The sequence below is a fragment of the Zeus faber genome (genome assembly GCF_960531495.2).
Source record: "Zeus faber genome assembly, chromosome: 1".
Classification (NCBI taxonomy): Eukaryota; Metazoa; Chordata; class Actinopteri; order Zeiformes; family Zeidae; genus Zeus; species Zeus faber.
The window spans coordinates 35,685,897-35,700,286 of NC_137193.1; the positions used below are offsets into that span (position 1 = coordinate 35,685,897).

General features: G+C 44.0%; 2 protein-coding genes across 5 annotated transcripts; both read left to right on the forward strand.

Moving 5' to 3' along the window:
- Positions 1–972: 972 nt before the first annotated feature.
- On the forward strand, positions 973–10,965 carry sgta (small glutamine rich tetratricopeptide repeat co-chaperone alpha). 4 transcript variants are annotated; one of them, XM_080013075.1, is made up of 13 exons: positions 973–1,035; positions 2,252–2,414; positions 3,076–3,209; positions 4,184–4,287; positions 5,577–5,667; positions 5,757–5,856; positions 8,629–8,733; positions 9,043–9,178; positions 9,327–9,386; positions 9,493–9,530; positions 9,719–9,883; positions 9,988–10,106; positions 10,550–10,965. In XM_080013075.1, the coding sequence occupies exons 3-12, from the start codon at positions 3,110–3,112 to the stop codon at positions 10,097–10,099; spliced, it is 1,011 nt and encodes a 336-aa protein (XP_079869201.1). In that variant the 5' UTR covers positions 973–1,035; positions 2,252–2,414; positions 3,076–3,109; the 3' UTR covers positions 10,100–10,106; positions 10,550–10,965. The 4 variants fall into 4 exon arrangements, with proteins under 4 accessions (XP_079869201.1, XP_079869202.1, XP_079869200.1 ...); XM_080013076.1 differs by lacking the exon at positions 2,252–2,414 and having other exon boundaries at positions 990–1,035; XM_080013074.1 differs by lacking the exon at positions 2,252–2,414 and having other exon boundaries at positions 1,028–1,149; positions 9,988–10,123.
- A 719-nt stretch (positions 10,966–11,684) lies between these two features.
- Positions 11,685–13,961, forward strand: LOC307243670 (zinc transporter ZIP3-like). Its single transcript, XM_080018565.1, has 3 exons — positions 11,685–11,739; positions 12,572–12,839; positions 13,009–13,961. The coding sequence occupies exons 2-3, from the start codon at positions 12,630–12,632 to the stop codon at positions 13,729–13,731; spliced, it is 933 nt and encodes a 310-aa protein (XP_079874691.1). The 5' UTR covers positions 11,685–11,739; positions 12,572–12,629; the 3' UTR covers positions 13,732–13,961.
- Positions 13,962–14,390: the final 429 nt, after the last annotated feature.

Here is a 14,390-nt window from a genome sequence, read left to right on the forward strand (position 1 = left end):
TTATATATTATTTATGTTCATGTACATAATTATTAGTTTATGTATTGTAGTATCCAAAAAACGCAACAAATGTCTCCCCCCCTCAAGCTCTACTTCCATCTTAAACTATGCTATTTAATGTTACCTCTTTAAGCCCTCATTTCCGCAGCCCCACCATCAGAATCTCTTTCTCTGCTGCTGCCACTACATGGTAAATTGACAACGACTCTTGGCATTCCTCACAAAGACCTGTTGTGCGTTTTCCCATAATCTGCAAAGTACTATTTAACCGACTACATCCTACTGGTGATAATTATGGCCTCCTCCTTCCTGTTCCCCTTCTCCCCACAGTACCAACTCTTTTGTAATGAATACAGATGTCTTGCTTTTATTTCTCTGTCCCAGCCCCGTTACGGCATTTGAATCGCTTTCCTCCAGGTTATTCCCTTCCCCCAGACCCACCCAAAACGTGTCGTTTGAGTTCTCTCCCTCATTCAGTCAAACTTTTTTTTTTTTTAAACAGGTTATAATCTTCATGTCCCTTCAGATTTACCCAAAAACTGGCCAACAGCTGTTTCTTGCTTAAAAATCGCCGGCCTCAACCTGAATGCCAGTGTTTGTACAGCTCCTGTACAGTACATACTTGGAGAGCCCAGACGGGTCTGTTTAATGAAATGTTTCAAATAATAATTAATATTTGTAATATTTATTAAAATTACTTTATATTTGCAGAAGACAAATATTATAAAATAGTATAAAATACAAGACAATAACTTTATTGACACAATTTATTCTGGCGTAAAACTTTGATGTTGCTTTTATTTTAGTTGCTGTTTGTTTATTACTACTAGTACTCCTTCTAGTGCTACTATAAACAGTATAAGTATTTAACGGTGCTCCTGTCAGGTTGGCAGGTTACTGTGTATATTATTTTATGAGCAATATTCCCCGTGCTATTCCACTAGTACAAGTCCTCACCGCTCCTCCGTCGGGCAGGGGTCGCTGTGGCCACGCAGCAGTAGGAACACACTGAGGAGCAGCTGCATCACGTCACTGGTTAGTGAAACTAACTTTCCACTAAATTGCTCAACTAACTCTGCTTTCTCCATTTTAGGATGTTTTATCGTTAACATCCCACATGGACACCCAACTCCGCTGCTTAGTTCTAAGGTGACCGTGCCTCTGCTGGGTGGTGGATCTTGGTTAGCATGGCTCGAGCGGCTAGCGCTAAGCTAACTGTGACTGTAGAACCAGTTAGCTCTTTAACATAGCCAGCAGGTTGGCGGTGTAGTCTTGACTTACTGAGCTGAGGATAACTAACCAGCCAACTAAGCAGCTAACGGCTTTTCAGCAGCCCCTTAGAAAGAACTCCGGGCTGGCATTAAGCTTAGCGGCTAACGGCTAACGGTAGCTTCCACAGAGTCATGCTGCTGGAATGTTCCACAGGCAGGTTAACTGACCAGCTGGTCCCACCTCTGTTCCCATCTGGTTAACCGCTGGTCCTACCTCTGTTCCCATCTGGTTAACCGCTGGTCCTACCTCTGTTCCCATCTGGTTAACCGCTGGTCCTACCTCTGTTCCCATCTGGTTAACCGCTGGTCCTACATCTGTTCCCATCTGGTTAACCGCTGGTCCTACCTCTGTTCCTACCTGGTTAACCGCTGGTCCTAGCTGGTCCAACCGCTGGTCCTACCTGGTCCAACCTCAAGGTGTATAATATTCCAGGAGGTCACACAAAAAACCTCAGGGGAACGTCCAAGGATCTGCAGAGCTCTCCTCCCACCACCAGGAAACAGGGCAACATCGTTTGTTAGGTCCTGCAGCCGGACAGCGACCCTAAACGCACCAGTCAGTCCACCCCAGAAGTCCACCCCAGAATGGTCAAAGCAGAAGAGAAACAGCGGAGTCGAAGTCCAGATTGATCCACATTAGAACCCCATTTGATCAGTCTGGATCCAATCTGATCAGTGATCAGTGATCAATAGATCTTATTTAGTCTTTCTACTCTAGTGAAGGGAGATAACGGTGAAACGATGATTGAAACAGTCATTACTGGACAGTCTCATTTAAATGTAATAATGGTGAAGTTTAACTATTAATAACTTTGCTGCGGACCGCTGTAAGGACCCCACCTTAGGAATTTTGACACCGCAGGAACTTTTTCATAGTTCTAAGAACTATTGAAGGAACTGTCCCTTTTTTGTGTCCAAACTAAGAACGATCGTAGTTCTTAGAACCCCGTTCATGAGGGACTTTTTTGCTCCCACTTCAGGGCAAGGAGTAACCGGCATAAGGGGAACCTTCAGTGACATAAGTACACAGTGATTGGTCCAGACGTAAGACCACAGTCCCTCGCCACTCCCTCGGACTGCGGACAGTCCACCAAGGTTGAGTCCCATCGCTCTGGGTGGGGACCAGCCCACATACACTCAGCGGTAATAAAAAATAACCCCCCCCCCAAAAAATTGAATTTTTATTGTAGATGTATTTATTAAATGTATTTTATTTCCCCACAATAATTGAATGAAACAAAAAATCAGCGTACGGTGTCCCGATGCATGCCCTTGCCTTACAAAAGTCAGAGCACACTTTTAAATTTGGCCTTGTAGATCTAATATTAGTGAAGATTGGGGGATGGTAGCTCAGGCGGTAGAGCTGGTGGTCTAGTAATCTGAAGGTTGCTTGTTCGATCCCAGGCTCCTCCTGCTAGCATGCTGTAGTGTCCTTGAGCAAGACACGTAACCCCTAATTGCTCCTGATGGCTGCGTCCGTCAGTGATTGAACAATTGTAAGTCGCTTTGGATAAAAGCGTCTGCTAAATGTAATGTAATTCCTGTAAAAGATTTAGTATTGCTTATTTCCTGCCTCAAATTTGTTCAGGAACTGTGTGAAATAAGTGTGTGTGTGAAATTAGTTACTATTTATAAACTAAATATAACACAGAGTTGGCTCACGTCCCTTCAGCATTCCTACTGGTGGTTCGAATGCGAACGGAAAAAAGCCCTTGAGGGTATCTGGTTCTTCTCCCCAGAACTCTCACCGAGTCCCCAGAACTGTACGATCTGAAAATGCTTACTGTAGCTTCTTGCTGTGCAGGGTTTGTAGAAGAGAGGTCCAGACCTCCAGCACCATGACAGACACCAAGAGACTCGCCTTCTCCATCATCCACTTTCTGCATGACAGGCTGCACTCCGGGGAGCTAAGCCCTGACGCCCAGGAGAGTCTGGAAGGTTGGCCACAGACCTAGATCTGCATCACAGCACCCTAGATCTACACTGGATAGATGGCACAGTATCCTACATCTTCATCAGTTAGATATCCCAGAATCCCAGAGCTACACCAGATAGATGTCACAGTATCTTAGATCTTCATTAGATAGATGTCACGGCACCCTAGATTGGCAGCATATCGATATCACAGCTTCCTAGAGTTACATAATCTAGATGTCACATCCAAGGTGTTTGTACATCTATGTGCACTCGTACACTCAGTGTGCTGAGCACAGTGCCAACAGCGCCCCAGGCGGGAATCGAACCCAGTACCCTCTTGCTGTGAGGCAGCAGTGCAATGCACTGTGCCACCGTGCATCAGGGTCTTGGTTGTTGGTGGTGGTGTACTGAGCTGCATTCAGAGGTGTTTCTAATATTCTGTCCCCCTCATGTATGTCAATAGACAAAACATTAAATAAATAAGAAACACCTCAATATAATATTAGTTAGCACAACACCACATTGAATTATGACCTCAGTCATAAACATATAATTGAATTTCCACAATTCGGACTGTATGTCAACAAAACCTGAACATTATTAATATCATCAAGTAGAACTCATGGCAGAGCTGGTGTATTGCATTACATTGGATTGTACATATCTACCTAATAAAGTGGACGCTGAGTGTATATCACAGGCTGCTCAGCTGAGTCATAAATGTATGTTTCTAATCATTTAGTAGCTTCACATCGTCAAGAGATTTAAATAAAAACGTGAAATAAAAAGGTCGAATGAGGGAAAAGCCTGTTTTGAAATAGTTTATGAATGTCTCTGTAGTGTAGATATTACCACTGAAGAGATTATTCCCAACGTGTGTGTGTGTGTGTGTGTGTGTGTGTGTGTGTGTGTGTGTGTGTGTGTGTGTGTGTGTGTGTGTGTGTGTGTGTGTGTGTGTGTGTGTGTGTGTGCGCTCGCTCGCTCGCTCATTCCAGTGGCTGTGCAGTGTTTGGAGACAGCCTTCGAGGTTTCCACGGACGACCAGAGTCTGGCCGTTCCTCAGACGTTAGTGGAGATCTTTGCTTCTGCCACGGCTGAGGTGAGAGTTTCTGGAAAGGGGGAGGGGGGACATATCAGGATGTACGACATGAAATACTGAAACGCAGCAGAAGCCACCAGGGGGCAGCACGGACCAACCCCTTTGTCACTGTGCAGGTCAAAGATGAGGGAGAATTGTTTTGGGTTTTTTTCCATGACAGAACACCAAAAATTGGCATTTTCAGTTTAAAAATTAAAGATTATTTTATTTATATTAAAATTCTGGGGCTACAAGTTTTCACACGAGGTGATATTCTCTGATAATCCCCATACATAAGATGTCAAACTAAACTGTACTTTTATGTTTAACTTTTTTTTTCATCTTCTGAAATCTGTCCTGGAATAACAAAATAAATCTGAGTGACGCTTAATCGTTCGGCCATTGCTCAGATGTTGTCAAGATTGCCAGGTCATACTCAATTTCCAGCTCAAAGCCCTTAAAACTATGCCAGTTTTTAACCTCACCATTAAACATTTAATCTATTTCTAGATATTGAAAAAGGTAATCTATAATCACTTATTCACTATCACTAATCACTATTTTGTTATTGTGTATTATCGTATAATACGTTGTATTACACTATATTCTGCAGGGCTGTGGTGATAGTTGTAATATTCCACTACCTTAGCTCACTGGGCTGTGAGTACACAGTACTCTGCTGTGTATTTCAGTTAGCTTTTAACTTTTTTCACTTTGTTCTTGAAACGTGTTTCAGAGCTGATAAGGAGAGGCGGGTCTCTTATTAGCTTTTACCCACAAGTGACTTTTCAAAAACTGCCAAATTGCTGAGAAAATGGCAAAGCAGGCAACTGTAGTGGAGTGGTTGTTTCGGTCAGTCTGTCACATTGAGTTGAAACGGAAGAAGCAGATCCAGGACAGGATGGTGAGTTCCAAAAGCTTCCATATCATCTCTGTGTAGATACTTTATTCATGAGAGCAGCTCAAAACGAAAAGGATTAATATAGAAAATAAAATGGCTATATGCAACAATCCTAAGAATTAACTAGAAAAGAAAACATGGAACCTAAAATAATTACAATAAAATCAATAAAATAAACAATGGGCAGTAAAAATATGGCTGTACAATATATAAAATAGTAACTAGTGCTGATTAAGCTGCTCCAGATCAAGTTTCCAGTTGAAACTTCAACAAAGCAGGTGGAGTGACCTAACCTCCAGGGGGCGTTGTTTCAAACTGTCAATGAACCAGTGTGTTCTGAAGTCGGTGTTGTGTTGGTGCTGCAGGTAGTGCTGATGGAGGTGTGTTGTTTTGTGTTGTTCTGCTGCAGTTTCCGGCACCTCCACTCGTCCAGGTGGAGCCCAGTGCAGACTCCATCAGCCAGGAGCAGCTGGACCAGGCAGAGCAGCTCAAAACAGACGGTAGGTTCTCCACCGAACACTAGGTGGCGCTGTGCTCAGCATTACTTTGACCTTACACCTCCAACCTGGGAAACCATGTATGTTTTTAGGGAATGACCAGATGAAGGTGGAGAACTATTCAGCTGCCGTCGAGTTTTACTCCAAGGCCATCGCCCTCAACCCCCAGAACGCTGTGTATTACTGCAACAGGTAAATACTAGTACTAACAGTACTGAAACTACTAAAGATAAATACTTTGGAAGAAAAGGTAGAATTTACAGGAAGTGAACTCTGCTTTACACCCACGACTACATGCTGGTGTGGAATGATAAGATGATATATGTATTGATATATAGAATAAATAATACACCATGTAGAGGGAAACTAGTATAAAAGAGTTTCACTGTTGTTCTGATAAAGCAGAAAACTCGAATGAAAGGCGGCAGATTGCACTTGAATCTCAAGTTCCGATATGATCCGATTCTGATACATATGTGCCGATACAATACTGATTCTGATACCTGAGCTCTCTTTTCCTACCTGGAGTAGGAAAAAAAGCAGCAATTTTTTTCTCCCTGAAGATCAGTAAACGACTCATTGAAATGGGTTGAGAAATGTAAATGTTATAGTGCTTTTTATCAAGAAAAACCACAGCTCCCCTCTTAAATTGTATTTGTTTACAGGCCAGTCTTGCCCGTTCCAATATGAATTAGAATTTTGAGACATAAATGATTATATTTTTTTTACTCCATTCAAATAAATAGGTTTAAAACAGCTGAAGAGTTATCCGTAAACTGTAAGAAACAGAATTAAGAAAAATTTGAAAAAGTCACACTGATATCGTCCTCACACCAAAATTAGCGGGTTGACCTGCTAAAAATAGGCAATTGACACCTTTCACATTGGCTGGAGAAATGCCGTTTTTATTCTGGTGCGTCACAAACACAGGAAAAGTGGTGTGTCATGGTTCCAGTGTGATTGGGAACAAAACAGTAGAGGAGACAGCAACTTAAACAGATAACGAGATAAAACTGTAAAACTTAAGGAAAATATTTTGAGCTGTTCAAAAGAATCTGATTGTTCATGAACAACCCAACACGACAGTAGAAGCAGCACCATTACCTCAGCAGTGTACTTCAGTACAGAAATGGGAGTAAATGTATCTGGTTACTTTCATCTCTGACAGAAGATTGGTAAAATGTAACAAACACTGATGTAAAGTGTCTAACTCCAAACTCAAAGTACTTATAACACCAAACTATACTCTTGAGTACATTTGAGTACATCCGATATTGGATCAGTCCCATCTCTATACTGTATGGTTCCCTCCAGTGTTTCTCCTTTAAAGCCTGCTTTAAGCTAGGTTTATACTAGCCTGGACCTCTGCAGAATCCTCAGAAATCTGGAGCTTTTCCTTATCTTTTGGTGTTTTCACAGTGACCACGATCATAGTCCCTGGCTGAGTTGTATCTACGCTAGAATCCATGGTGGACTGCCACTGTTACTCCTACAGATGCTGCGTTCAAGTCATGTGGGAATTTACAATCAAAACGACCTGTTGCTTTCTGCTGCCCCTAGCATCAATCTGTTTTTTATATCAATAACTACTCTACTTATATTTGAACTTATGGAAAAATGTATTTGGAAATGGCTTTGAACAAAAGTGCCAGCTTAATCATGTAATGAAGCTGAAATGTTGTACGTTTCAAAGTTAATAAAAACACGTTATGGATGGAATTGTCACAATCCACAAATACATATAATGCAATAAATACAAATGGGAAAACACACACACACACACACACAGTGAGTGTGTGAGCTAGGCCATGTGTAGCCATGTAAATCTTGTTTTATTTTGTGTTTCTATTTTATTTGTTTTTATATATTTAGGATATTTCAATATTTTTCACATTAAAATGTCTGAATATTCTTAAGAATTAAAAGTTCATTGCTATTTGAGAGGGTGTACTTTCACTATTAGGCTATTATACAATCATTATATTAATGGCATAAAATCTTAGCGATAGTCTTAAAATGACTCGCTTATTGCAATTATTTCCGCTGTGGCGGCCCCTAACGGGAGCAGCCGAAAGAAGATGGTGATTTCTGGAACAATATATCATCCAACAAAAGTAGCTATCGCGACAGGCCTACTGACTACAAAAATATACATACATTTAACACTTTCTATTTTAATTTTACTGCTCTTTTCTAGTTACTAGTGTAGTGCCTGTTCAAAACATGCCTGTTCGAGAAAGTCGCAGTAAAAAACCACCAGGGAAATACTCTTTCTTACGGAAAAAAAACGGACCCAAGTCGCGCTTTTGGATAAACTTGCTGTTTGCATGTTTATTCAAAGTTTATTCATATAACACATGTCAAGTGTCTGAACCAAACATGCCGGTTCGGAACGGGCCGATTGTGTTCACGGGAAGCCCCGCCCCCATTGGTTCACTGTTTCTCACGGGAAGCCCCGCCCGCTCGCTGTTCATTGAAAGTTTATTAATATTAAACGTGTCACTTTTCCAAATTTCACCAAGTTCACCAAGTTCGACACTGTCCTTGGGTCTCCAGCAATACACCTGCCAAATGTGAAGTAGATCGGATGAACAGTTGTCAAAATAATTGAAGGACGGATGGACAGACAGACAGACAGACAGACAGACATACAGAGATTCCTTCCTATATAGTTAGATTCATATCCTTCTCTCAGGGCTTCTTTGTAGGGTTTACAGTAGTTCTCTGTTTCCCATGGTGGTTTGTGCACATCGCCCTTTGTCTTTCAGGAGAATATCACCACGGTAGCACTGTGTCAACTATAAATTCTTATTCTCTCTGGTAGTCTGCGCACCATGAGCCACACGCCTTGCTTGCTTAGTCTATAAAGCAGGCTTGAGGAGGTTAACATGGTATACTGGGTTTAAATGTATTTCAATGAATTTTTTATTTGTTTTTAATGTGTTTTCCTGTGTTCTCTCCCAGAGCGGCAGCGTACAGTAAACTGGGAAACTATGCTGGAGCTGTGCAGGACTGTGAGCTGGCCATCGGCATCGAACCCAGCTACAGCAAGGCCTATGGCAGAATGGGGTACAAGTGCACAGCAATACACAGTAATACACTCAGTACCTGTACATTACACGCTCCTCTGGCCATGCTGTCCCGTGTGGAGGTGACGGAGCTCTCTCATGGTTCTAACTGGACATCCCATAATTTCCCAGGAATGTTCTGACCAACAACTAGTATGACTGTAGGCTGACTTTCCACCTTTCATCTAACTGTCTGCTTCTCTGTCTCCCCCTGTCTCCCCTCTCCTCTCTCTCTTCTTCTCTCTCTCCTCTTGTCTCTCTCTCTCCTGTCCTCTCCCCCTGTCTCTCTCTCTCTTGTCTCACCCTCCAGTCTGGCCCTGGCCAGTCTAAACAAGCACACTGAAGCAGTGACTTTCTACCAGAAAGCTCTGGAGCTGGATCCAGACAACGAGACGTACAAGTCCAACCTGAAGATCGCTGAGCAGAAGATTGACACCCCCAGTCCCGTAAGCCATGAGACCCGGACACACCACAGCAGTACACTGCAGGACACATACCACTGCAATACACTGCAGTACACACCACAGCAGTATACACCAGTATTAACACACTAGTCTATAAAATAACACTGTTGTCCTGCTGTGTGTCCTTCAGACAGCAGGGGGTGGTGTGGACCTGGCCGGTCTGATCAGTAACCCTGGCTTCATGAACATGGTGAGATGCTTATCTGTGTAAATATTATATTCATAAACATTATTTAAAATGTAACATTAAGAATCAGCTAAGCTCCATAACGTGTGTGTGTGTGTGTGTGTCTCAGGCATCCAGTTTGATGAATAATCCTCAAGTCCAGCAGCTGTGAGTTACACTTCATACAGCTTTCCACAAATAATGAACCCACAACACAGAGCTGGAGCAGTAGAGGCTCTGTGGGTCACCTGGTCCAATGGAGGCCGTGCGCTGGCTCTTGGTTCCTGCTCAGTGGCTCCACCTTCTGTTGTGGTACAGAATGGATGGCTACGGCTGATTGTCTACTTCCTGTTTAGAATGTCTGGGATGATGTCCGGAGCCTACGGTCCAATGGGAGGGGCCGCCGCCACCTCCACCACCACCACCACCACCACTACCGCTGCCGCCGCCGCCGCCGCCCCTGGACCAGCAAGTGCAGCAGCAGCAGCAGCTCCTGGAGACATTTCAGGGCTGATTCAGGCGTACGTCGTAGTTTCCTGCTTTGTTTGCCTACTTCCTGAAGCAGCCATGACTTCAAAGCAAAATAAGTGGTTTGCATGCATGTCCGTCCCCCTTTGTCCTGCAGGGGGCAGCAGTTTGCACAACAGATGCAACAGGAGAACCCTGAACTGATTGAACAGCTGAGGAGCCAGATCCGTAATCGACTGTCCAGCTCTGGCCAAGAGGAGCAGCCATGACAACCAAGTAAACACAGTCGACCAGTAAATATCCACCAGTAAACACAAGCCTGCAAGTAAATATCCACCAGTAAACACCATTCTACCAGTAAATATCCACCAGTAAACAGTCTACTGGTAAATATCCACCAGTAAACAGTCTACCGGTAAATATCCACCAGTAAACAGTCTACCGGTAAATATCCACCAGTAAACACAGCCGACCAGCAAATATCCACCAGTAAACACAGCCGACCAGTAAATATCCACCAGTAAACGCAGCCGACCAGTTAGTTTTATTGATAGTTCAGTTTGATCAATTGTCTGTTTATTCATTAATCTGTTTTAGTTTTATTCTAAAAGCTGAGATCAATTGATAAAATGTCATGTGATCAAACCTTGTTAGAACGTTCCACCTTGTGTTTTCAGATCCACCATGTAAACAGTAAAACAGCGTGTCTCCTCCCACAGGTCCACCAGGAGAGTGTGTGTGACTGTGTGTGTGACTGTGTGTGACTGAGCTGAGAGTGCATGGAGCATCTGTTGTCATAGAAACGCTCAGACTATTTGCACAGCGTTAAAGGAGCAGTTCAACATGTGACCTCCTACCTGGGCTCCTGTCTGTCCTGTGTTCCACGTCCTGGTCCAAACACCACACAGTTCTGGAGCAGACATGTCAAATAAGCATTTAGGGACTGGAAGGAAGGTGTGTTCTGTACAAAATAGCTGCACTGCTCATTTTTACGGCTCTTACAAGGTGACGTGTCCAGATTGACTTTGTTTGAAAAGAAGCAGAAAATGTGTTTAACTATGACCTTACATTTAGTAACAGAAGCAGCGTTGTAAACAGTGTGTGTTCTATCACCAAGATAAAATGTGTGAAAACCTTCCAGTGTGTTTCTAACTTTGTTTCAAAATGAAGCTGCAGCGTTTCACTGCAGTTCTATTCAACTTGTCCAGCAGGAGGCAGTCATGCTGCCTTCAAGTCAGTGGGAATTGTTGCCGCTCGTTTCGAAATGTATTTACTCCAAGATGGAGAGTTGTCCCCGGATGACAAATTTCTATGTTCTTGCTTTTTCAACTTTAAAATCAACCGTAGCAAAAGGGGTAAACTTTAAAATATTACAATTAAGTAAATTAGTAAACAAGTGCCTTATGTGTACGGTTTTTTGTCACCCGAATTGATTTTTTTTTTGGTTACTGTTATGTTATAATTTCTACTACAAGACTTGTAGGCTGTTAAAATGGTCAGCGTAGCAAAACATGTTAGAAAAACCCATGTCAGCAGATACAGCACGTCAACCTGTCCGGTACATTATGTTCCATGATAAATGGCAGCACCGTTGCTTTGGTAAAACGCAGGAATTCCGCTCGCTTTTGTCCACGACGACGGCGCTGTGTATGGCGACAAGTACACCTGTCATACGTATAAATTACTATGTGTATAACTTTATTTGCTAAACGCGCAAAAATCACATATTACCCTGGCGTGGTAAGTAAAGTATGCTTGTGTGCGATTTCAGACGCAGCGCCAGTTAAAGACGAAGCTCGTAGTTCCAACAGGGCTCGAATGCAGCAGCTGAACAATTAATCAGAAGCCGCGTGACGTAACACGCGGAAGTAATGTTTGGCTCCCAGCCGCACAGTGGAGGCTTCAGGATGTGAGTTCGAGGGGGGGAAAAAAAAAAATCACTTTTTTCATCTTAACTGAGTTTTAGTTTATGACGTGAAACAATTCTGCACATTCAGACAGTTTGACAAAAGGCACGGAAACGGCTTTAATCGGCCAGAGATCGAACTTCCTTAGCAGGAGGAGCTATTAGTACGAGGAGCTAACACAGGAACCGTCAAAACCTCTTGAATAAAAAAAAATACCCTGAAAGTTAAACCTTGGTAGTTATTTGACCTTATCTTAACTCCTGCATTTCAATATTTCATTTAGATCTGCGCGTTGCTCCCGTTCATCTGCAGATGCTTGTCTCGTATTAGTTGTGTGCATGTGTTTTTATTATTTTTATTGATACATTTAATTTGCGTGTTATAAATGACAGTTGAATGACAACTTAATACTTGGATCAACGGTCGGCCCGCGGACAGAATGTGGCCACGCAGTGTTTGTTGTGCGTTCTAAGGATATGCGTCAGCTGAAGCCTGACGTCACACCCGGACTCAGTAACAAAGCTGACAAAGACGTGAGAAAACGGCAACAAAACAGTATTAAGTTGAATCAGAAAGACGTATGTATTACTGTAGTACCCTTTAGTATTGACCTGTACTTTCATGAGTTTCAGAAATACCCGAGAGAATATTATCTGGAAAGGTATTGGTTCATTTAGGCTTTTCTTTTTTTGTTAACTGATTTAAAAAAAAAAACAAAAAAAAAAACACTATCAATCTTGTCTCGTTAATTAGTCCGGCATTATCAGAGTGCAGTTTAATAGTGATATTTTAATCATTCATCATTCATCTTCTTTGTTCCATCCTTAAACCCAGAGCTGCTGATATGAGTCTCCTGTAGCTGCTCCATATTCCTCTTCATCGCTCAAGCCTCATGATGGACATCGTGGTGCTGAAGCTGCTGGGCGTGGCCAGCCTCTTCCTCCTCATGCTGGTCGGTGTCCTGGCTCCGCTGCGCCTCCTGCAGGCCGACGCCCACAAGGCGCGGCGCTGCAGCAGAGTGCTGGCACTATCCAACACCTTTGCAGGAGGCGTCTTCCTGGCAACCTGCTTCAACGGCCTGCTACCCACCGTGCGGGAGAAGGTGGGCCGCCACCGCCTGGTTATACTGTTATCTTATTCATACTCAGGTTGTGTTATCGAAATGCATAATGTGATCAGGAGGAAGTTCTCCCGAAAAACAGATAACTTTACACAATATGAAGATATTGTGTAAAGACAGTTTCTCCCCTGGTTCCCTGGTTGTCCTGCAGGTGGAGCAGGTGTTCCAGGAGCTGAAGATCAGCTCAGATATTCCTCTTGCGGAGACGATGATGATGGTGGGCTTCTTCCTCACGGTCTTGGTGGAGCAGCTGGTCCTGACCTTCCGAAAGGATCCTCCGGCCTTCATCGACCTGGAGACCTTCAACACGGGTGGGTCGGAGGTGGGCAGTGACTCTGAATACGACACGCCCTTCATCTCGCCCCACTCCCCCTCCGGCCATGGCCACCATCACGGGGGCTTCCTGCGGGAGGGGGCTGGGGGCGGCGGCCTGCGGCTGTTCAGCCTAGCGGTGGCGCTGTCAGCCCACTCAGTGTTTGAAGGTCTGGCACTCGGCCTCCAGGAGGACGCAGCCAAACTGGGTGGTCTGTTTGTGGGTGTGGCCATCCACGAGACACTAGCGGGCGTCGCCCTTGGTGTCAGCCTGGCTAAGTCATCCCTCCCCATGAGGGACACCCTGAAGGTGGCCCTGGTGGTCAGCCTGACCATCCCGCTCGGCATCGTGCTGGGCCTGGGCGTCCAATCGGTGCAGGGCATTGCCAGCGGCTTGGTGTCCTTGGTCCTGCAAGGTCTCGCAGCTGGGACCTTCCTGTTCGTTGTCTTCTTCGAGATCCTGTCCCACGAGCTGGAGGACAAACAGGACAGGCTGCTCAAGGTCCTGGTTTTGGTGATGGGGTACTCTCTGTTGGCCGCTGTGCTCTTCATCAAGTGGTGAGTCACACTGACAGAAATCAGAGTGGACACTTGCCAGTGTGCACAGAGTGGACTGGAGACTGGACAAAACTCTAAAGAGTGGAAAAATCGAAGAACTCATGTCCTGCTCGGTGGGACAATTTCCAGTTGCCATGATGCGTCTGGGTAAAGAACCTAGCCAACGCTTTTTAAAAAATAAATTTTTGTTTTTCTGATTTCTTCTGTTTCACTTCATGTTCTGACAATAAACTTACTGTGTGGGTCCGAAGCATCCAGCTGACTTTCTGTTTGGGTCATAGTGTCCAGCTTATTTCCTGTTTGGGTCAGTAGTGTCCAGCTGACTGCCTGTCAAGGTATGGTCACACCACCGGCAACGGGCGTGCTGCAAATTGACAGGCTGCAATGCATTTCAAACAGCTCTGCTTCATCCAGCTGCAGGGGAGAAGCGACGACCGGTGACGAGCTGACAGCGTCACAGAGACAAGGAAAGTTGAGAAGGTTACAACTTTATACAAATGAGCAGCGCTGGGGGACAGCCAATAGGAGGGAATATATGCTCTCAATGGCACTGATCCTTTGAAAATGGACGCTTGCTTGCTTTCCATTTATTCTGTAAAACACATAAAGCAAGGAACTTTTGCCTATGGCTTTTATCCAAAGCAACTTACAAGGGGGAATATC